At 45.1% G+C, this 22,782-nt stretch overlaps 1 protein-coding gene across 4 annotated transcripts in view; it reads left to right on the top strand.

Annotated features, from left to right (window-relative positions):
* The window catches only part of LOC139548977 (A-kinase anchor protein SPHKAP-like), a 151,662-nt gene that overhangs the window by 72,012 nt on the left and 56,868 nt on the right, over window positions 1-22,782 (top strand). For all 4 annotated transcript variants that reach the window (XM_071358988.1, XM_071358985.1, XM_071358983.1 and 1 more), the window contains exon 2: window positions 20,135-20,233. In XM_071358988.1, the coding sequence (XP_071215089.1) occupies window positions 20,190-20,233 (44 nt within the window). In that variant the 5' untranslated portion in view covers window positions 20,135-20,189. The remainder of the gene's footprint in view (window positions 1-20,134; window positions 20,234-22,782) is intronic.

Below are 22,782 nucleotides of genomic sequence, written 5' to 3'. Positions count from 1 at the left end.
ATGTTGCTGACACCTGTGCTTGGATATACTGTACGTACACTCCCCTACGTATTTATTGGACAGTGAATCTAAAACGTTCAATTTGGCTCTATTCTCCAGCATTTTGGATTTGAGATCAAATGTTTCATATGAGGCGACAATACAGAATGTCACCTTTTATGTGACTGTATTTTCATACATACATGTCCAAATACTTATGACACCTTCAAATGGGGGGGACCAGATAAATAAAGTGCTTTCATTTCTAAACAGTAAAACAAATACCCTCAAATAAAAGGTGACATTCTGTATTGTCGCCTCATATGAAACATTTGATCTCAAATCCAAAATGCTGGAGCATAGAGCGTATATACTGCTGCAGTAGCCTGTGTTAGCTGTGCTGTGTGTGATCAGTGATATCTCTGGTCTATCTGTGCTGTGTGTGACCAGTGATATCTCTGGTCTATCTGTGCTGTGTGTGACCAGTGATATCTCTGGTCTATCTGTGCTGTGTGTGACCAGTGATATCTCTGGTCTATCTGTGCTGTGTGTGATCAGTGATATCTCTGGTCTATCTGTGCTGTGTGTGACCAGTGATATCTCTGGTCTATCTGTGCTGTGTGTGACCAGTGATATCTCTGGTCTATCCGTGCTGTGTGTGATCAGTGATATCTCTGGTCTATCTGTGCTGTGTGTGATCAGTGATATCTCTGGTCTATCTGTGCTGTGTGTGACCAGTGATATCTCTGGTCTATCTGTGCTGTGTGTGACCAGTGATATCTCTGGTCTATCCGTGCTGTGTGTGATCAGTGATATCTCTGGTCTATCCGTGCTGTGTGTGATCAGTGATATCTCTGGTCTATCCGTGCTGTGTGTGATCAGTGATATCTCTGGTCTATCCGTGCTGTGTGTGACCAGTGATATCTCTGGTCTATCTGTGCTGTGTGTGACCAGTGATATCTCTGGTCTATCCGTGCTGTGTGTGACCAGTGATATCTCTGGTCTATCCGTGCTGTGTGTGACCAGTGATATCTCTGGTCTATCCGTGCTGTGTGTGACCAGTGATATCTCTGGTCTATCCGTGCTGTGTGTGACCAGTGATATCTCTGGTCTATCCGTGCTGTGTGTGATCAGTGATATCTCTGGTCTATCCGTGCTGTGTGTGATCAGTGATATCTCTGGTCTATCCGTGCTGTGTGTGACCAGTGATATCTCTGGTCTATCCAACTTGTAAGTCGCTCTGGATAAGAGCGTCTGCTAAATGACTTAAATGTAAATGTAAATGTAATCTGTGCTGTGTGTGACCAGTGATATCTCTAGTCTATCTGTGCTGTGTGTGACCAGTGATATCTCTAGTCTATCTGTGCTGTGTGTGACCAGTGATATCTCTGGTCTATCTGTGCTGTGTGTGATCAGTGATATCTCTGGTCTATCTGTGCTGTAACCTGTGTTCGCTGCACCTCCTTCTCTGTACCACCTGTCTGGCAGTGGCAGTGCTCAGGCTGAAGGCTGTGGGTCTCTCAGTCCCTCAGAGTCTCTGTCTGAAGGTCACTTTGCTGTGAGTACAATTTACTCAGTAATTTCCTCCCATTGATCCAACTGGCCTTCTGTAAGGAGGTTGAATTGGCGGGTGGGGGGGGGGGGGGGGGAACCTGCGTCGTTTGTTTTGTTTAGCGGCAGTTGGATACATCATCAGCCCGAGCTAAAAATAGCGACGCACACACAAATACACACACACACGTATACACACACAAATACACACACGTATACACACACAAATACACACACGTATACACACACAAATACACACACGTATACACACACAAATACACACACACGTATACACACACAAATACACACACACGTATACACACACAAGTATACACACACAAATACACACACGTATACACATACAAATACACACACGTATACACACACAAATACACACACATATACACACACAAATACACACACGTATACACACACAAATAAACACACGTATATACACACAAATACACACATGAATACATACACAAATACACACACGAATACACACACAAATACACACACGTATACACACACAAATACACACACACACGTATACACACACGTATGCACACACAAATACACACTTACTCATTCATCGGTGCACAGACTAATGACAACGCAACTCTTACAAACACAAATACATAGAGCCAAGCCCTCTCCTCTCCTCACTTCTCCTCTCCTCTCCTCTCCTCCTTTTCTTTCCCTTCTCCTCTCCCTTCCCCTCTCCTCCCTTTCATGTCCTCTCCTCTCCCTTCTCCTGTCCTGTCCTCTCCTCTCCATTCTCCCTTCCCCTCTCCTCTTCTCCCTTCCCATCTCATCTCCTCTCCTCATCTCCTCTCCTCTTCTCCCTTCCCATCTACTCTCCTCTTCTCCCTTCCCCTCTACTCTACTCTCCTCCCTTCCTCTCTACTCTCCTCCCTACTCTCTTCTTCTCCCTTCCCCTCTCTTCTTCTCCCTTCCCCTCTCTTCTTCTCCCATCCCCTCTCCTCTTCTCCCTTCCCCTCCCTTCCCCTCTCCTCTTCTCCCTTCCCTTCCCCTCTCTTCTTCTCACATCCCCTCTCCTCTCTTCTTCTCCCATCCCCTCTCCCTTCTCTATTCTCCATTCCCCTCTTCTTCTCCCTTCCACCCCCTTCCTCTCTCCTCCCCTGTCATCTTCTCCCTTCCCCTCCCCTCTCATCTTCTCCCATCCCCTCTCCTCCTCTCCCTTCCCCTCTCTTCTCCCCTTCTCTCTTCCCCTCTCCTCTTCTCCCTTCTGCTGTCCTCTCCTCCTCTATTCTCCCTTCCCCTCTTCTTCTCCCTTCCCCTCTCCCCCCCCCCCTCTCTTCTTCTCCCATCCCCTCTCCTTCTCCCATCCCCTCTCCCTTTTCCATTCCCCTCTCCTCTTCTCCCTTCCCCTCTACTCTCCTCTTCTCCCTTCTTCTCCCCTCTCCCCCTCTCCTCTCCTGTCCTCTTCTCCCATCCTCTCCCTTCCCTTCTCTTATCCCTTCCTCTCTCCTCTCCTCTTCTCCCTTCCCTCTCTTCTTCTCCCATCCCCTCTCCTCTCCTGTCCTCTTCTCCCTTCTTCCCTCTCTTCTTCTTCCTTCCCATCCCCTCTCTTCTTCTCCCATCCCCTCTCCTCTCCCTTCCCCTTTCCTCTCCCCCTCTCCTGTCCTCTACTCCCTTCCCTCCCTTCTTCTTCCTTCCCTCTCTTCTTCTTCCTTCCCCTCCCCTCTCTTCTTCTCCCTTCCCCTCCCCTCGCCTCCCATCCCCTCCTCTCTCTTCTCCCCTCTCCTCTTCTCCCTTCCCCTCTACTCTCCTCTTCTCCCCTCATCTCCCATCCCTTCCTCTCTCCTCCCTTCCCTCTCTTCTTCTCCCATCCCCTCTCCTCTCCTCTCCTCTCCCTCTCCCTGTCCTCTTCTCCCTTCTTCTTCCTTCCCTCTCTTCTTCTTCCTTCCCCTCCCCTCTTCTCCCTTCCCCTCCCCTCTTCTTCTCCCATCCCCTCTCCTCTCCCTTCCCCTCTCCTCCTCCCCTCTCCTCTCTTCCCTCCCATCTCTTCTTCTTCCTTCCCCTCCCCTCTCTTCTTCTCCCATCCCCTCTCCTCTCCGTTCCCCTCCTCCCCTCCCCTCTCCTGTCCTCTTCTCCCTTCCCTCTCTTCTTCCTTCCCCTCCCCTCGCTTCTTCTCCCATCCCCTCTCCTCTCTTCCTTCCCTCTCTTCTTCTTCCTTCCCCTCCCCTCTCTTCTTCTCCCATCCCCTCTCCTCTCCTCTCCCTTCCATCTCTTCTTCTTCCGTCCCCTCCCCTCGCTTCTTCTCCCATCCCCTCTCCTCTTCTCCCTTCTGCTGTCCTCTCCCTTCTGCTGTCCTCTCCTCCTCTATTCTCCCTTCCCCTCCCCCTCTTCTCCTATCCCCTCTCCTCCCCTCTCCTCCCTTCCCTATTCTCCCCTCCCCTCTCTTCTCCCATCCCATCTCCCTTTCTCCTCTTCTCTCCTCCTAATCCACCTGTCTAATGGATGCATCTCTTCTCTGTCTCACCTGTTACTTCAGGTGAGGCCCAGTGAGTCAGTCTGTTCTATATACTGTAGAGGTTACTCAGACAGAGAGACACCGTGTTAAAGTCCAGCCTGGTCTCTCTCTCTCTTTCTATCTGGTGAATATTATTCTAAAAGGTCAGTAGCCCTCGGAGGGGAAATCCATTTGCATCCAGTGAAAGAGCAGGCTGGTGTAAGGGGGTTGGAGCTGGGCCGGAGGGGGGACTGTTTCATAAGCCTGAGGAGGCCCGCTGGTGCTCTGTGTGTGCTTAACTGTCAATTGAGGAAACACAAACACACGCAGGCACGCAAGCATGTAGATACACAAACAAGCATTCACGTGTGTCAACTCTCTAGAGACAGCAGGAGCGGTAGAGATACTCTGAATGATCGGCTATGAAAAGCCAACTGACATTTACTCCTGAGGTGCTGACCTGTTGCACCCTCGACAACCACTGTGATTATTATTGTTTGACCCTGCTGGTCATCTATGAACATTTGAACAGCTTGGCCATGTTCTGTTATAATCTCCACCCGGCACAACCAGAAGAGGACTGGCCACCCCTCGTAGCCTGGTTCCTCTCTAGGTTCTGGCCTTTCTAGGGAGTTTTTCCTAGCCACGTGCTTCTACACCTGCATTGCTTGCTGTTTGGGGTTTTAGGCTGGGTTTAGGCTGGGTTTCTGTACAGCACTTTGTGACATCAGCTCATCAGTAAGAAGGGCTTTTTAAATACATTTGATTGATTGATTGACACGCAGAAACCCACACACACCACTGACACAACCATTATCACTCTTCTATTGCGAAGAAGCTCTTACATAACTTCCCTATACATGCATATCTTAGACTGAGCATGTGCAGTCACGGTCAAATCCCCTTCCCCCTCTTTCGCCTTCTGAACTGTTTTTTTACACCTTGCATCACCATATCCCCTCCAGACAGGAGACAAGTGTAAGACGCTACGTACATACAAGACCACTGAGACCAGTGAACAGCAAAACACTTCACCTGACAGCCTTGGTTATGTCAGTAGAAGAACATGGTAAATGGTAGCAACCCTCACTCCGTGGGCCATCTGGCTCTATGGCAAGACGCTGAGCAACTCTGAAAGGCAAACGCTTCAATCCTCCCGCAGGTCTTAGCTTAACATTAGTAGTTGTAAAACTAACATTAGCTGTGTGCCAGAGTTATTTAGGTCATGTTGGTTCTGTGTTAGCCCACTGTCGAGAGATGTTGATGTAACGTTAGCCCACTGTAAGGAGACATTAATGTAATGGTAGCCCACTGTAAGGGGACATTAATGTGCGTTTGCCCAGAGCCAGCAGGAGCAGCTGGAGCAAAGCTAAGCCTGTCCTTCCCCACTGTGCGTGTGGGATGAGAGAGAGAGAGAGGCAGACTGCGAAAGAGGGAGAAGATGGATGGAGATAGAGAGAGAGAAACCACAGAAAAAGCATTGTGTGAGTCAGAACAAGTGTTTTGTTTTTTTATCTGTTGCAATCTCTTAAAACCTCTTACAGCAGCTACCCTGTACCCTTGTTTCAATTTCCACCTGAAGACATACCCAAATTTAACTGCCTCTAGCTCAGGCCCAGAAGCAAGGATATGCATATTCTTGGTACCATTTGAAAGAAAACACTCTGAAGTTTGTGTAAATGTGAATTGAATGTAGGAGAATATAACACAATAGATCTGGTTTAGATAATACAATGAAAAAAACATATGTTTTTTCTTTTTAATTGTTGTATCATCATCTTTAAAATGAACAAGATAAAACAAACATTCAGATATGAATATGGGAACAATTTCAGTGAAAAACAAAAAAAGAGGGCAACAGTACTTGTGCAAAGTTTCAGAATGATAACTTCCAAAATGAGTGTGCTACATGACATTTATCATGAAGTCACCCAGGTGTCCCACACAAGTAGGCCAAATGTACCCAAGTGGCCAAATTGGTGAAGGTATACATTTTGAAACAAATAACTATACACAAAATACCAAAATGGTATTCTAACACACCCCCCCCCCAAAAAATGGAGAAAAAAAAAATATGAAGAAAAAAAATATATACATTTACAAAATAACATGGGTAACTATTTACACACTTTCAATATTTGAAAGACCCTCAGTCCTCTATCAAATCTATTTATATAGCCCTCAAGAGTAAATATGAACAGTTTACCTCTAGATGGCCCGGGAGGTGTGGAGCCAGAGACAGCAGGGGTCCAGCTGGATGAACCAGCTTCAGAGGGGGATGGACACACGTTGGGGATGGACACGTTGGCGGCAGACACACGCATCTCGACCATGCTCCCTCTAATCCATAATATGTAGACTGAGTTGAGGAAGCATGCCGCTGGAGGAAGTATAGCCAATGTGTACTTTACACATTTCATTACATTTTTATATATTGCAAATAAAATGTAAAAACAATCACAAATAATATTTTATATTTTTAATTTCAAACAACCGCGTTAGCATGAGAAGAACTTACCAGTCCAAAATAATGTCCTCTCCGTTCAAAAAATATGCTTCCATTTGAGTCATGGTCGATAACTGAGTCGTCTTCCAAAAGCATATGTTTCACTTTCACGATCAATTTCCTCTATACTTTTGTCTACATTTGTATATCTAGTCTTAGATTTAGCTTTCCCTGACTTATTCGCCATGATGTTCGATATATAAACAGCTGAAGATGCTTGTTACGGAAACAGTGCTGTGCGTAATGAGTATGGCTCCTTCCAGTATGAAACTTCAATGGCGGATGACGGTCTTTACGTCGGAGTTTACTACATGGGTTGGTCTTCCAAAACACAAACATTACATATTGCCGTTTACCTCTGCTCATTGGCTATCTACCCAGCTAGATTTCAAGACGATCAGTGGTCATTGGGTTAAAATACAGTCAATCAACGAAACAGCGGTCATATAATTGGTGCACAATGAGGTCGTTACTTGTTGTCTTCCAATCGGTTTCTTTGGGTCAATACGTCCCGCGAAATGACCCATCAAGTTTGGTTGTGTTACAAACAAACAGTTGATTGCAAGGAAACCAAACATGACTGGATAAAGTCAGGTTTAGTCTGTGTATTTACGTCGAATGTTTCGAAAATTGAATGACACTAAATTCAACGAGATAAGCGTTCACAAAATGTTTCGTGTTAGGCTATAAAAATGGATTTAACCGAACAAAAGACCATTCATTGTGTAACAATGAGCCTTGGGATTGCAAACAGAGAAAGATCTTCAAAGGTAAACGATTTATTTCATTGCTATCTGTGATTTTGTTACGCCTGTGCTGGTTGAAAAAGTAGTTTGGTATGGGGCTCTGTGCTCAGATAATCGCATCGTATTCTTTCGCATTAAATCCTTTTTTAAATCTGACAACGCAGTTGGATTAGCAAGATTCTAGGCTTTTGAAGCATGTGAGACACTTGTATTTTCAGGAATGTTTAATATGACTATTTGTGGCGATCACCGTATGTTGTCGAATACAAACCCGCATCCGGTATTCGTAGATAAGAGAAGTTAAAGCCTGGGGGTGTGTACCACACCAACACAATGCAATAGCTGAACGATCAGATCTAGAGCTCCTGAGTACCAGACTTCAGGTCTCTCACTGCTTCAGGTCAATCTTGCACCTGCTTTAATGTTCTCACAGCGAGTTAGAAATTCTATCCACCGTGGGATGACAGCAAGCATCTAGTTGACTGCACACACACACGCTTGCTTTTATGTCAGTATATTGACGTTTAGACTGAGAGAACGGGTTGTACACACATGCACGTGTGCACGCAAACACAGAGAGAAGGGCCAAACTGTCCATCTGCAGACAATGATTCTCACACAGTGTTCTCACAGTTCAGTTGAAGCACACACACACACACACACACACACACACAGTGTTCTTTAGTGGTGTTGATAAATACCACACAGCAGACCAGATCTGATTCCTAAAGAAAAGTACACAGTCTTTCATGGGCAGCCAGACACATAATCAATAACGCAATTTAGAAATATTTTTCATTAATACACACAGAGAGCACGTCAGGAGCCCACTGCATATAGGAGAGAAGGAAGGAAGGAGGATTCTAGTGGTTATGTGAAGATAATGAGACTGACAGGATAGACAAGCTTCCTGCATCACGAGGAAACTCATCTCAAGTCCAACCCGTCAACACACAAACACTTTCCATCATGAAGGGCGGCCATGACAGTTATGGCTCTGTTATGGTTGATGTTGTTGCTGTTGAGTTGCAGGCTCTGTCTTTTACACGCTCTCTCTCACACACACCCTCCTTTCACTCTCCTGTTGTGGGGAGACAGAGCATACAGTAAAGAAAACATTGCATGGGCAGAGGGCTAACATAACGAGAGCTAGTTGGTCTATGTTTACGGTAGGAATGCAACATGGGGTGGACATTTTGGATTTATTTTTACCAGTTTAGTCTCAGTGAAATTAAAAATCTATTTTACAACATAAACCTGGCCAAAATAGCAGCATACATACAGTCAGTGATGTAAAGTACTTAAGTAAAAATACTTTAAAGTACTACTTAAGTATGACTGGAACGATGACTGGAACGAATTGCAAAAATCGCTGAAGCTGGAGACTTATATTTCCCTCACTAACTTTAAACATCAGCTATCTGAGCAGCTAACCGATCGCTGCAGCTGTACATAGCCCATCTGTAAATAGCCCACCCAATCTACCTACCTCATCCCCATATTGTTTTTATTTACTTTTCTGCTCTTTTGCACACCAGTGTTTCTACTTGCACATCATCATCTGCTCATCTATCACTCCAGTGTTATTTTGCTAAATTGTAATTACATCGCTACTATGGCCTATTTCTTGCCTTACCTCCTCACGCCATTTGCACACACTGTATATAGACTTTCTTTTTTTCTATTGTATTATTGACTGTATGCTTGTTTATTCCATGTGTAACTCTGTGTTGTTGTTTGTGTCGCACTGCTTTGCTTTATCTTGGCCAGGTCGCAGTTGTAAATGAGAACTTGTTCTCAACTAGCTTACCTGGTTAAATAAAGGTGAAATAAAAACATTTTAAAAAGTAGTTGTTTTGGGTATCTATACTTTAGATATTTGACAACTTTTAACCATTACTCCACTACATCCCTAAAGAAAATAATGTACTTTATACACCATACATTTTCACTGACACTCAAAAGTACTTTAGAATGTTTAGCAGGACAGGAAAATGGTCCAATTCACACACTTACCATGAGAACACCCTTGGTCATCCCTGCTGCCTCTGTTCTGGCAGACTCACTAAACACAAATGCTTTGTTTGTAAAGGATGTCTGAGTGCCGTCTGGTTTGCTTTAAGGCACATTTCAAGATAAGTGTTTCCAATGATAGCATTGTGTGCGTCGTGTGATTTTAACCAATTATGATTAGGCATTGCCTACTAATTGCCTACTAATTGTCTACTAATTGGTTGATGATGTCATTGGAACCACATCTTTCTCTATCTTTTTTTTACTACAAAACATATAACCGTACCATTTTCACATATGTTGATGTTAAGGTGGTACTGGAGATGATGAATATATAAGTTAAAACATTGCAATGTTCCTTTAATATAAGGAATTTGAAATTATTTATACTTTTTACTTTTACTTTTGATACTTAAGTATATTTTAGCAATTACATTTACTTTTGATACTTAAGGATATTTAAAACCAAATACTTTAAGGCTTTTACTCCATGAAGGTATCTTTACTTTTAGTTTGACAGTTGGGTACTTCTACCACTGCATACAGGTAACTGCCAAAATAATGGAAACACTTGAGTAGATGAGGGATACAAAGTATATTGAAAGCAGGTGCTTCCAAACAGGTGTGGTTTCTGAGTTAATTAAGCAAATAACATCCCATCATGTATAGGGTCATGTATAAAAATGCCCTGTTGCCCATTATTTTGACTACCGTGGCTAGAAGACGAGACCTCAGTGACTTTGAAAGTCACCAGATCTTAATTCAATTGACCACTTAAGAGGAGATTCATAAGAGATTCTAGGAGATTCATAAGAGATTCTGGAGAGGTGTCTGAGACAGACTTTTCCACCACCATCAACGAAACACCAAATATTGGAATTTCTTGTGGAAGAATGGTGTCGCATCCCTCCAATAGAGTTCCAGACACTTGTAGAATCTATGCCAAGGTGCATTGAAGCTGTTATGGTGGCTCGTGGTGGCCCAATGTCCTATTAAGATGCTTTATGTTGGTGTTCCTTTTATTTTGGCAGTTACCTGTGCGAAGTGGCAGAAATAATGTTGTGGGCTGGGAAGTGACTAACGGAAAATATTAAGAGGTGTGAATTGGAGAGTGAGTCCCATGTCAAATTTTTGAAAATACAACCAGAGTGTAATTTTACACTGAGCAACATGAGCCTACCATTGAGTTGGGCGTCTTAAGCCCAGGTTTCATTGAAAACAGAAGTTATGTGTCCAGTGTAGCAGGCCTGTTTTGATGACTGTTCAAGTGTAGTGTTACCCATAGATCTCGGTTGGATTCCAAGGTATTGCATAAGTATACGTTTCATCTGTGCCCCAGGCCAAAAAAACCTGTGTCTGTATTCTTCTAGAGCGTCTACTCCCAACCTGAGCCTCTCCTTAGTCCACACCACTGTACCTGCGGAGGATGTCTGACCTGAAGCAGTAGGCTCCAATTAATTCATTAATTAAGGGGTTTTAATAAGCTTCTCTAGATCTATCTACCCTTCCTTGTTCATTCATCTATCCATTTAGCCATCCCTCCATCCATCCATCCAACTATCGCTGATTCATCCATCTATCCAACCAACCTCATTTATCCATCAAAACCTATTAGCTGAAGCAAGCCCACATATTTTCTTTGGAATATAAGTGTTGGCAGGCCTGGAGCTGTCCATGGTAACTGATCATGGCTATTGCCAAGCAGAACCCTGGAACTGAACTGTGGGTTCCTGTAGAGTGGCAGCCAGATAGTGGAAGTAGAGAGTGCAGTATGGAGCCATTTTTAGAATGAACTTGGTGGGATTGTGACACTGTATCTACATCTTTGCTGCTTCTGTTGATCTGTAATTGAGCCTGCCCAAACAACAGGGCAGCCTGTCTTTCTGTCTTTCTGTGTGGGTGGTGTAAATGGGTTACAGTCAGTCAGTACGAATAACCTCATTTTGTTCAGCAGATAAAATATGTACATAATGGAGGATTCAGCCAGCAGACTGTTAGATGGTCTTATGAACAGAGAAGGGAATAGGCTGGAACAGAAACAGAGAGGAAGAAGGATAGATACAGAGAGAGGAAGAAGGAGAGTGGGGGAGAAATAGAGATGGATGAAAGAGAAAGGCAGAGGGAGGGAGAAATAGAGAGGGATGAAAGGGAGATAAATATTGAGAAGGGGAGAAAAAGGAGAGGGGGAGAAAGAGGGTGTCAAAGTTAATGAAGACAGAATGCAGGAGCTTGCAAAAAGGCTCCACTGAGAGTAGAGGATGATAACTGCTCCCAGTACACAACCAGCACTGTATTTTCAATGCAATGCAACACACATAAACACACACCAAGATGATGAATTCAACCATGTTTCTCTATTATTCCACCAGCTCTCTTTACTGCTTTTCTTCTCACCCCCCCCCCCTTCTCTCTGTCTCTCTCTCTCCATCTCTCCCTATTTTTTTGTGCATATTTTGCATATTTCTCTCTGCAATTTCTCTTGGTTCAGCAGTGTTTCAACTCTTGAGCAAAGGACTCTGATGTACTCAAACACTCAGAGTGGTTTGAGCACTGTGCGGAGAAACTCAATGTTGCTTTAGACCAAAGGCAACAAAAAGGGAAAGCATTGCTTTAACACAGTTTCTTGGGACCAGTGAGTGAAAGATACCAACTTTTCACTCTCTATATTTCATACACACACACACACACCCCACACACACACACAAACACACACACACACACACACACCACACACACACACACACACACACACACACACACACACACACACACACACCACACACACACACACACACCACACCACACCACACCACACCACACCACACACACACCACACACACACACACACACACACACACACACACACACACACACACACACACACACACACACACACACACACACACACACACACACACACACACACACACACACACACACACACACACACACACACACCACACCACACACACACACACACTTTAAATACTTTATTTGAATCCACAACTCACATTACATTAAAAAAGGATTCAAACATTTCAAAGGCCTGTCAATAATTTGTGGAGTAGCTAGCTAGCTTTATTTTGCTAAATGGCAATGATAACCGTCAAGCTAACTTTAGCCAGCAAGTGAACTAGCACTGGCAGTATGGGATAATGGAGAGTGAACAACATTATTTCTTCATCATCTTGTTAGATAGCTAGCTTGGTAAACATTTAGTGTTATGTGCATTGGGCTGCACTTACCACCCCATTAATTTCATATGACACGTGTGTGACTGCCTGACTCAGTTAGCAAGCTAAAGTTAGTTAGCTAGCTAACTAATGAGCAGGTGCATAATATCAAACTGAACCTAACAAAAAAATACTTCAAGCACAAAACTCCTTAGCTAGATGTAAAATATCCATGTCACTTCTGTTGGCTCCCCACGTGGAGGTTTGTGCTCTCTGATCAAATCAAAATCAAATCAAATCAAATTTATTTATATAGCCCTTCTTACATCAGCTGATATCTCAAAGTGCTGTACAGAAACCCAGCCTAAAACCCCAAACAGCAAGCAATGCAAGTGTAGAAGCACGGTGGCTAGGAAAAACTCCCTAGAAAGGCCAAAACCTAGGAAGAAACCTAGAGAGGAACCAGGCTATGAGGGGTGGTCAGTCCTCTTCTGGCTGTGCCGGGTGGAGATTATAACAGAACATGGCCAAGATGTTAAAATGTTCATAAATGACCAGCATGGTCAAATAATAATAATCACAGTAGTTGTCGAGGGTGCAACAAGTCAGCACCTCAGGAGTAAGTGTCAGTTGGCTTTTCATAGCCGATCATTCAGAGTATCTCTACCGCTCCTGCTGTCTGTAGAGAGTTGAAAACAGCAGGTCTGGGACAGGTAGCACATCCGGTGAACAGGTCAGGGTTCCATAGCCACAGGCAGAACAGTTGAAACTGGAGCAGCAGCACGGCCAGGTGGACTGGGGACAGCAAGGAGTCATCATGCCAGGTAGTCCTGAGGCATGGTCCTAGGGCTCAGGTCCTCCGAGAGAGAGAGAGAAAGAAAGAAAGAAAGAATTATAGAGAGCATACTTAAATTCACACAGGACACCGGATAAGACAGGATAAATACTCCAGATATAACAGACTGACCCTAGCCCCCCGACACATAAACTACTGCAGCATCTGATTGTCTTAAAGCCAAGTTCAGCAGGGAAGTATTTTGTTCTAGCAAGAGAAGGAAAGTCCTCCTAAAGTACGTATCGGCAGTCAGTGTGTCTGTATCATAACTGTTGCGTCGTCACTGTTGAGCATGTCCAGCAGATGATTAATTCTGGTAACAGTGTAAATCCATTCGACACCCAAGCCTCCTCTCTTTTCAGTTTAGAAACACACACACACACACACACACACACACACACACACACACACACATGCTCACACACAATATAGACCCTGAACCAGAGGCTAATTCCAATTCACCCTCATGCCTCCCAGCATGCATTGAGTCACTGCGCTCTGGTGCCCACCTGTTACTTGACATGACTTGACCTGTCATCATAACATGTCCTGGATGACTGAGTACACATGAAGGGAGATTAAGGAGCTGCTTCACTCTCTCCCTCTTTCATATCTTTCACTCCCTCTCTTTCTCTCTCTCTCTGTATCTCCCTCTCTTTCTCTCTCTATCTCTGTCTGCCTTTCTCTCTCTATCTCTCAGTGTATCTCCCTTTCTCTATCTCTGTGTCTCCCTTTCTCTATCTCTGTGTCTCCCTTTCTATCTCTATCTCTCAGTGTATATCCCTCTCTCCCTCTCCCTCTCTTTCTCTCCCTCTTTCGTTCTCTCTCATCCTCTCTCTATGTCTGTGTCTCCCTTTCTCTCTCTCTCTCTCTCTCTCTCTCTATTTCTCTCTCTCTCTCTCTCTGTGTATCTCCCTCTCTTTCTCTCTCTATCTCTGTGTATATCACTTTTTCTCTCCCTCTTTCTCTCCCTCTCTATCTCTGTGTATCTCCCTCTCTTTCTCTCTATCTCTCAGTGTATCTCTCTGTCTTTCTCTCCCTCTCTTTCTCTCTCTCTCTGTGTATCTCCCTCTCTTTCTCTCTCTATCTCTCAGTGTATATCACTTTTTCTCTCCCTCTTTCTCTCCCTCTCTATCTCTGTGTATCTCCCTCTATTTCTCTCTCTATCTCTCAGTGTATCTCTCTGTCTTTCTCTCCCTCTCTTTCTCTCTCTCTCTCTGTATCTCCCTCTCTTTTTCTCTCTATCTCTCAGTGTATCTCTCTGTCTTTCTCTCCCTCTCTTTCTCTCTCTATCTGTGTATCTCCCTTTCTTTCTCTTAGTGCATCTCCCCCTCTTCCTATCATTCTCTCTAGCTTTTAACCCTCTCTCTCTCTATTCCTTTCTCTCGCTCTCTTCCTCTGTTTCCTTCTCTCTATGTCTCCTATCTGTGTTTCTGAGTGTGTGTGTGTGGATGGGGTGAGAAGGATCTGGCCCTGCTGGAGATTGAGTGTGGCATCAAAGCGAGACCTTTCCACTGTTTAGACACCGGCAGCTTTCCCATCATTACGAAGAGGGCCATGCGGCTAGCTAATTACCCATAATCCCTTGCACAGTTTCTTGTGAACCTCGTCATACAATACCTTAGTGTGTGTGTGTGTGTGTGTGTGAGTATGTATGCTCAGGTAAAACTGTGAGTATGCACGCATACTTTTGTGTGTTTGTGCACATGGTGTGTGTAGATGTATTACCGTCTGAGGTTAGTTCCAATCGCCACTCGCTCTATTCCTCTGTCTGACTCCTCTTCCGGTTTAGAATCATTTATTTAAAGAGCACCCATTCATCTGTCTCTCTGATGAGATCTTTAAAGGAAGAAAGGCAGGGGTCAAAAGGACCGTGGCGGGCTGAATAAACAGTTTTGATGTTGATGAGGATGTTGGAGTGATGAGGATGCAGTCGGAGGGGTGTGTGTGTGTGTGTGTGTCTAATAAAATCGAATGAAATTGGTCACATACACAGATTTGATATGGCAGGTGCAGCGAAATGCTTGTGTTACTAGCTTCAACACAGTGCAGTAGAATGTCTTGCAAATACAATACAAATAAACGAATCATTTAAAAAAATCTAAATAAGAAATGAAGAAATTACAGAACGAGCCCAAGTAACAATCCAGAGAAGAGAGTAACAATTAGAATGAGCATGTGTACGAGTCCAGAATATAAATACGTGGTGTTCATAGACAGTATATCACTTGGAAAGAAAATGGTATGTACAGTAGTAGCTACATTAGGATGAGCAAGAATACAGTATTATCATACGCAGTGAGTAAACAACAGCATATAAACAGAATATGAGGTGACCAGCGTTCAATGACTCTATATAGATGGGGTATTAGTCTCAAGGTGCAGGACAGAGTACCGGGCAGGTAGCCGGCTAGTGATGGCTGTTCAACAGTCCGATGGCCTTGAGATAGAAGCTGTTTTTCAGTCTCTCAGTCCCGGCTTTTATGCACCTGTACCATCTCTGTCTGCTAGATTGTAGCAGAGTGAACAGACCATAGCTTGAATGGCTGAGGTCTTTGATGATCTTCTTGGCCTTTCTTTGACACCAAGTGCTGTAAATGTCCTGGAGGGGAAGACAGCGTGCCCCCGGTGATGCTTTGGGCTGACTGCACCACACTCTGGAGAGGCATGGGGTTGAGGGTGGTGTCGTTGCCATAACAGGTAGTGATCCAGCCTGACAGAATGCCCTCAATGGTGCATTTGTCGAAGTTTGTGAGGGTCTTAGGGGCCATGTCTGATTTCTTCAGCCGCCTGAGGTTGTAGAGGCACTGTTGCGCTTTCTTCACCACGGTGTCGGTGTGGTGGGACCATTTGCTTGTAAGTAAGCATTTCACTGTAAGGTGAATACCTGTTGTATTCAGCGCATGTGACTAATAACATTTTATTTGATTTCAGGTCCTCGGAGATGTGCACACCAAGGAATTTAAGCTTTTGACCCTCTCCACTACAGCCTTGTCAATGTGGATGAGGTCACGCTCCCTCTTCTGTCTCCTGTAGTCCACAATCAGCTCCTTAGCCAGGGCTTTAATCTCCTATCTCATCGTCTCATCGTTGTTGGTAATCAGACCTGACACTGACGTGTCATCCGCAAAATTGATGATTGAATTGGAGTCGTGCTTAGCCACAAAGTCATGGGTAAACAGTGAGTACAGGAGGGGACTGAGCACCCCCCTCCCCCCCTAAGTGGCCCAGGTGTTTAGGATCCACGTGGCGGAGGTGTTGTTGCCTACCCTCACCACCTGGGTTTCAGCTCGTTGGGATATCTGGGACCCAGTTGCACAGGTAGGAGTTCAGACCCAGGGCCCTGAGCTTAGTGACAAGCTTGGAGGGCACTATGGAGTTGAAAGCAGAGCCGTAGTTGATTTAACCGAATTCTCATATAGGTATTCCTCTTGTCCATGTGAGATAGGGGGGTGTGCAGTGCAATGGCGATTGCGTCGTCTGTGGATTTGTTGGGGCGGTATGCAAATTGTAGTGGGTCTAGGTTTGTCGGGCAAGATGGAGGTCGTATGGTCCTTGACTAGCCTCTCAAAGCACTTCGTGATGACAGAGGTAAGTATTACCTAGTCATAGTCATTTCGTTCAGTTACCTTAGCTTACTTAGGTACAGGAACAATGGTTGATGTCTTGAAGCAAGTGAGGACAACAGACTGGGATAGGGAGAGGTTGAATATGTCTGTAAACACTCCAACCACCTGGTCTGCGCATGCACCGAGGATGCGGATTGGTATGCCACCTTGAGAGGGTTAACACGCATGAAAGTCCTACTCATGTCGGGTACAGAGATCGGGAGCCCGCAGTCCTCGTGAGCAGCAGGGGCCCACAACGGTGGCTCTGTGTTGTTTTCCTCGAAGCGGGCAAAGAATGTGTTAAGTTTGTCTGGAAGTGAGGCATCAGTGTCCACGACGTGGCTGGATTTACCTTTATAATCCGTGATTGTCTGAAGTCCCTGCCACATGCGTGCGTCTCTTGTCTGAGCCATTGACTTGCGACTCTACTATATTCTTGTAATGTCTTTCTTCTTTCTGTTTGTACTCGTCCATGTTCCGTCACCTTACCGTGGTTAATTGCGGTAGTTCGCACATTCTTTTTTGCGTGAATGACCAACGTTTAAAACAGACATTACATCGCATGCTTCCTGCTTTAATTTCTGCCTATGGGCGGGGAGGAGCAGAATGGAGGCCTGATCAGATTTGCCGAAAGGGGGAGGGGGGGCCTTGTAGCCATCTCAGAAGAGAGAATAACAAGCTTCTTCTCTCCGCGAATAAGGGCACAAGGCGAGACCCAGATGCAGACACAGGAGCCAGATGGTTAGAGTCTTTGTAGTTTATTATTAATCCAAAAGGAGTAGGCAAGAGAATGGTCGTGGACAGGCAAAAGGTTAAAACCAGATTCTGAGTCCAAGAGGTAAAGAGTGGCAGACAGGCTCAATGTCAGGGCAGGAAGAATGGTCAGGCAGGCGGGTACGGAGTCCAGAAAAAACAGGCAAGGGTCAAAACCGGTAAGACTAGAAAAAGAGAATAGAAAACAGGAGCACGGGAAAACACTCTGGTTGACTTGAAAACATACATGACGAACTGGCACAGAGAGACAGGAAACACTGGGATAAATACACTGAGGAAAATAAGCGACACCTGGAGGAGGTGGAGACAGGACAGGTGAAAGGACAGGTGAAACAGATCAGGGCGTGACACCGCTTGTAGTAGAGGCAGTGTGTTGGTTGAATTTCGGGACAAATTTCCTTAGATTTCCTTTGTTAATTAAAGTCCCCAGCTACAACAAATGCAGCCTCCGGATATGCGGTTTCCAGCTTACTCAAAGTCCTGTATAGTTCCTTGAGTGCCACCGTGATGTCAGCTTGAGTGGGGATAATAAACAGCCATGACAATAATCGATGACAGTCTTGGGAGATAATGGGGTCGGCATTTGATGGTGAGGTATTCCAGATCGGGAGAGCATGCGTGCCTGTCTGCCTGCCTGTGTGTGTAATACAGCCTGGAAGAGCAAGGCAAAGGGCTGATTATGGGAGTGTGGGCTGGTGCTTGAGAGCAGCTGTCGATGCACACAGGGGAGACGACTAGGGCCAATAAAGGATCAGTTGATGAGATGTTTGGATGATGCTCTTTACACTCCGGGTGGCGTGGATTGGAGAGACAAGGACAGTAGAGAGGGAAGAAGAGGGAGAACGTCTGCGACTAAAATGATTGCTGTTACCAGGAAAGCCTCTTCTAAGTGTTTGTATATCAGCTGCCTTAAGAGAGCAACTCAAACCAAAGACAGTTTTTGAATCAAGCTCTCTCCTCAGTGTTCATCAGAAAGGTGTGACCCCATCGCTGTGATGGAGGAAGCCATAACTGAGTACAGTGACACCTTCATCATGCCAAACAAAGTCATCACTGTGTGCCGTGACCTCATTAATATGTGTCTTATTACTTAATCAGTGTGCATGGCAACCTCATTACAATGTGTGGTGACTTCTTCATTGTGCAAAGTGACTGTTTGCATCTGCATGACAACCTGAGCTATGTCTAATGAGTTTAGTCATTGTACTGTGCCATTGCTATGCACTTAAACTTTTACCAACTTTTTGCCATTTAGCGATTTTATCTAAAGCAACTTACACTCATGCGCGCATAAATGTTTACGTATGGGTGGTCGCGGGACTCAAATCCACTATCCGGGCGTTACAAGCACCATGTTCTACCAACTGAGCTACAGCTTTCAGGCTATGTTCCCCATGGAAATACTGTGGATTTGGGCTAGGGTCACCATTACACTAAAAGGGAAAACAGCCTACAATATCTAGTCTTCTCATCAGCATACACTGAGTATACAAATATTACAAACACCTGCTCTTTCCATGACATAGACTGACCAGGTGAATCCAGGTGAAAGCTATGATCCCTAATTGATGTCACTTGTTAAATCCACTTCAATCAGTGTAGATGAAGGGGATGATACAGGTTAAAGAAGGATTTTTAAGCCTTGAGACAATTGAGACATGGATTGTGTATTTGTGCCATTCAGAAGGTGAATGGGTGCCTTTGAACAGGGTATGGTAGTACCCTGTAGGTGCCAGGCCCACTGGTTTGAGTGTTTCAAGAACTGCAGTGCTGCTGGGTTTTTCACGCTCAACAGTTTACCGTGTGTGGAATGGTCAAGAATGGTCAAGAATGGTCCACCACCCAAAGGACATCCAGCCAACTTGACACAACTGTGGGAAGCATTGGAGTCAACATGGGCCAACATCCTTGTGGAATGCTTTTGACACCTTGTAGAGTCCATACCCCGACTAATCTAGGCTGTTCTGCAACTCAATATTAGGAAGGTGTTCCTTATGTTTTGTACACTCAGTGTATATGGATGTAAGTTGTTCACAAATGAAAAGCCTCACAAGTAATGTGTGTGTTATTACCCTGCAGAAGTGTGTTGGGGGTGGGTGGTGTGTGAGTCACAGGGCAGAATAACAGCACAACATAAGGCAGACAAACATTCTCTAACCGTGGGCTGATATAAGATGGCGTGTGTGTGTGTTTGTGTGTGTTGTATATGACGATGTACTGCTGTGCTTCCCACTTCCCAAGTTCCCATTCCCATAATGCCACAGCAAACACCTGCCATACGACTCAAGGGAAAACCACTGTGCTGTGGAAGAGGTGAAGACGCCTCCATCTGTTTCCTTCATCTAGAGCCGTCTCTCTGTGTGTTCATGTGCGTGTGTCTGCGTGTGTGTCTGTGAAATATAGATGTACGCCAACACTATCATCCAACATTCAATTGTATTTTATATTTATATTTGAATATTTTCCTTTGCAGGCAGAAAACCCCCCACTAGCAGAAACAGGCGAGGAAGGAAGACAAGAACTAAGAGATGCTATTGTCACTCTTCACTGCGCTCAGAAACTTCACTGAGAGGTAAGAGAAACACTCTGCTCGACTGTGTGGGTGTGGACGACAGTCTGCATTGTGTGATTCACAGGATTTGAAATGTTCCAAAGTATCCAGAACACAACCTTTAAGGTAAACAACTTAGAAAGCTGAGAGTTTGGGGTGTTCGGTATAGGCAAACTTCCTCACCACACCACATGGTGGACTACTTTCTATGTCCACCTATGGCATCGCTCTCTGGGCATGATGACTACATTAAGGCCTTCCATCAGTGATGCTCAAATTGAAAATCATTAAACTAAGTAATGAGGATTTCTATCAGCTTCATTGAGGGGTCGATTACATCTCACATTCCAGTGTTCGAACTTGTAAACAAGGCTGCATGGGATTTATCTCAATGCGACTCCGTGCATTCAATGGCAATGTCAGCTTAAGTATAATGCCGGGATCCATTGTGGATTTAAAAGCTCTATAATGCAGTTCTACCTCCGACAACATCAAAACATCAGCTATGCGGATCTGATTGAACCAGGCCCTAAATTGCCTCCATTCATCATGGACCAGGCAAAGCTACTTCAGGGAGGGAGGGAGAGAGGGGGAGAGAGATAATGATAAGGCCAGCAGTTCTCTGTGCTGAGGCAGAGGTGGGTCATAAAATGCTAATGCCTGCCTGCCTGTCTGGATGTCTGGCTGCCTGCCTGTCTGGATGTCTGGCTGCCTGCCTGTCTGGATGTCTGGCTGCCTGCCTGTCTGGATGTCTGGCTGCCTGCCTGTCTGGCTGCCTGCCTGTCTGGATGTCTGGCTGGCTGCCTGTCTGGATGTCTGGATGGCTGCCTGTCTGTCTGTTTGCATGTCTGCTGACTGAGCACACACATCCCTAGACCCAGACAAAGGCAGGACTAGGGTTGTTAAGGAGGAGGAAGGAAGACTGTGGTTATTGTGGACAGGTGTAAGCAGCGCTGATGATGGCATTGATGCCTGTCTGTTCTGGGGGATCATTGGGTAATGGGATGTGAGTATATCTCACCACCGTAGAGAAACAGGAGAAGCAGAGACAGGTGTGTTGATGATAGGCTAACCCACCACTGGGAAAGGGGCCATATCCAGAGATATCTTGATTTGACTCAAAAATATATACTGTAGATATCACATGGTAATTTAATTTGTCCCGATATCGACTCATTCAATATCCGACTCATTCAACATAGGTTATTGAGATATTTGACATTATTTGTGTTAAAGAGAAACCCCTGCTATTTGTTGAGTACCTGATGTCTGATCATTTCTGCTGTCATTTGGGAGACGAGGTACACTATGATCTTAACCAACGATGGTGTAAAGGTCCCTTTCTCCCTGATTGTCACGTGAGTGTGTGATGAGTGAGCCGCTTCATGTCTGACAGGAAACATTAGCATCAATGTTTGTAGCGTGTGATCCAAGGGAACTGGTACCAACTGCAGGCCCCTGTACCTGCACCCCCAGCTGTGTGGAGCATTGGAGGCTGCTAAGGGGAAGACGGCTCATAATAATGGCTGGAACGGAGAAAATGGAATGGCATCATGGGAAACAATTTGTTCGATGTATTTAATACCATTTCATTTATTACGCTCCAGCCATTACCACGAGCCCATCCTCCCCGATGAAGGTGCCACCAACCTCCTGTGGTGTGGAGGGAGGGTAGGAGGGTTGTGGATGAGAAGAGCCAGGGGACAGGATGTTTTGGGGGGAGAGGGGCCTAGTTAGAAGGGGCCCGGGGAGGTTTGGTTGGGTAAGTGTGTAGGTGTGCAATCAGTGTCCTGGGGGCATGATGGGGGATGTTTACAGTAATCAGGAGGAGATGTGACTGGCTGCACTGGGCTCCTGCTCAGCACCAGCTGTAAGTCAGAGCCTGTCCTCTCCCTCTTTGTTTTATCTCTCTTTATGTCTTATCTCTCTTTGTCTTATCTCTCTCTCTCTCTACTTCGCCATCTCTCTCTGAATCTTAATTTTTAATTTCATTTAACCAGGCAAGTCAGTTAAGAACAAATTCTTATTTACAATGACGGCCTAGGAACAGTGGGTTAACTGCCTTGTTCAGGGGCAGAACAACAGATTTTTACCTTGTCAGCTAGGGGATTCGATCTAGGGGATTCGATCTAGCAACCTTTACGGTTACTGGCCCAACGCTCTAACCACTAGGCTACCTGCCGTCCCTCTCTCTGTCTCTCACTCCTTTCTCCTCTGTCTTCTATCCTCTCACATCAGGTTTTATGTTTATCTGTCTAGACTGTTATTGATTGAGGTTTTAATGTCTCCTCGTTGAATTTATATTGGGTTTGCATGTCGGGCAATGAGATGAGTGTGTCTGTGTATAGGTACTAACACTGGCGCGTCGCTTCGCTTGGGTCCGTCTCTGGTTTAGCTCCGCTAGGCTCATATCGCAGTTAAGAGTGATGCTTGGACACACACACACACACACACACACACACACACACACACACACACACACACACACACACACACACACACACACACACACACACACACACACACACACACACACACACACACACAGACACACACACACACACACACAC

The sequence above is a fragment of the Salvelinus alpinus genome, chromosome 22 (assembly GCF_045679555.1).
Source record: "Salvelinus alpinus chromosome 22, SLU_Salpinus.1, whole genome shotgun sequence".
In the NCBI taxonomy this organism is placed as follows: Eukaryota; Metazoa; Chordata; class Actinopteri; order Salmoniformes; family Salmonidae; genus Salvelinus; species Salvelinus alpinus.
Note: the sequence above shows the minus strand (reverse complement) of the source record. Positions and strands in the feature narration are given on the sequence as shown.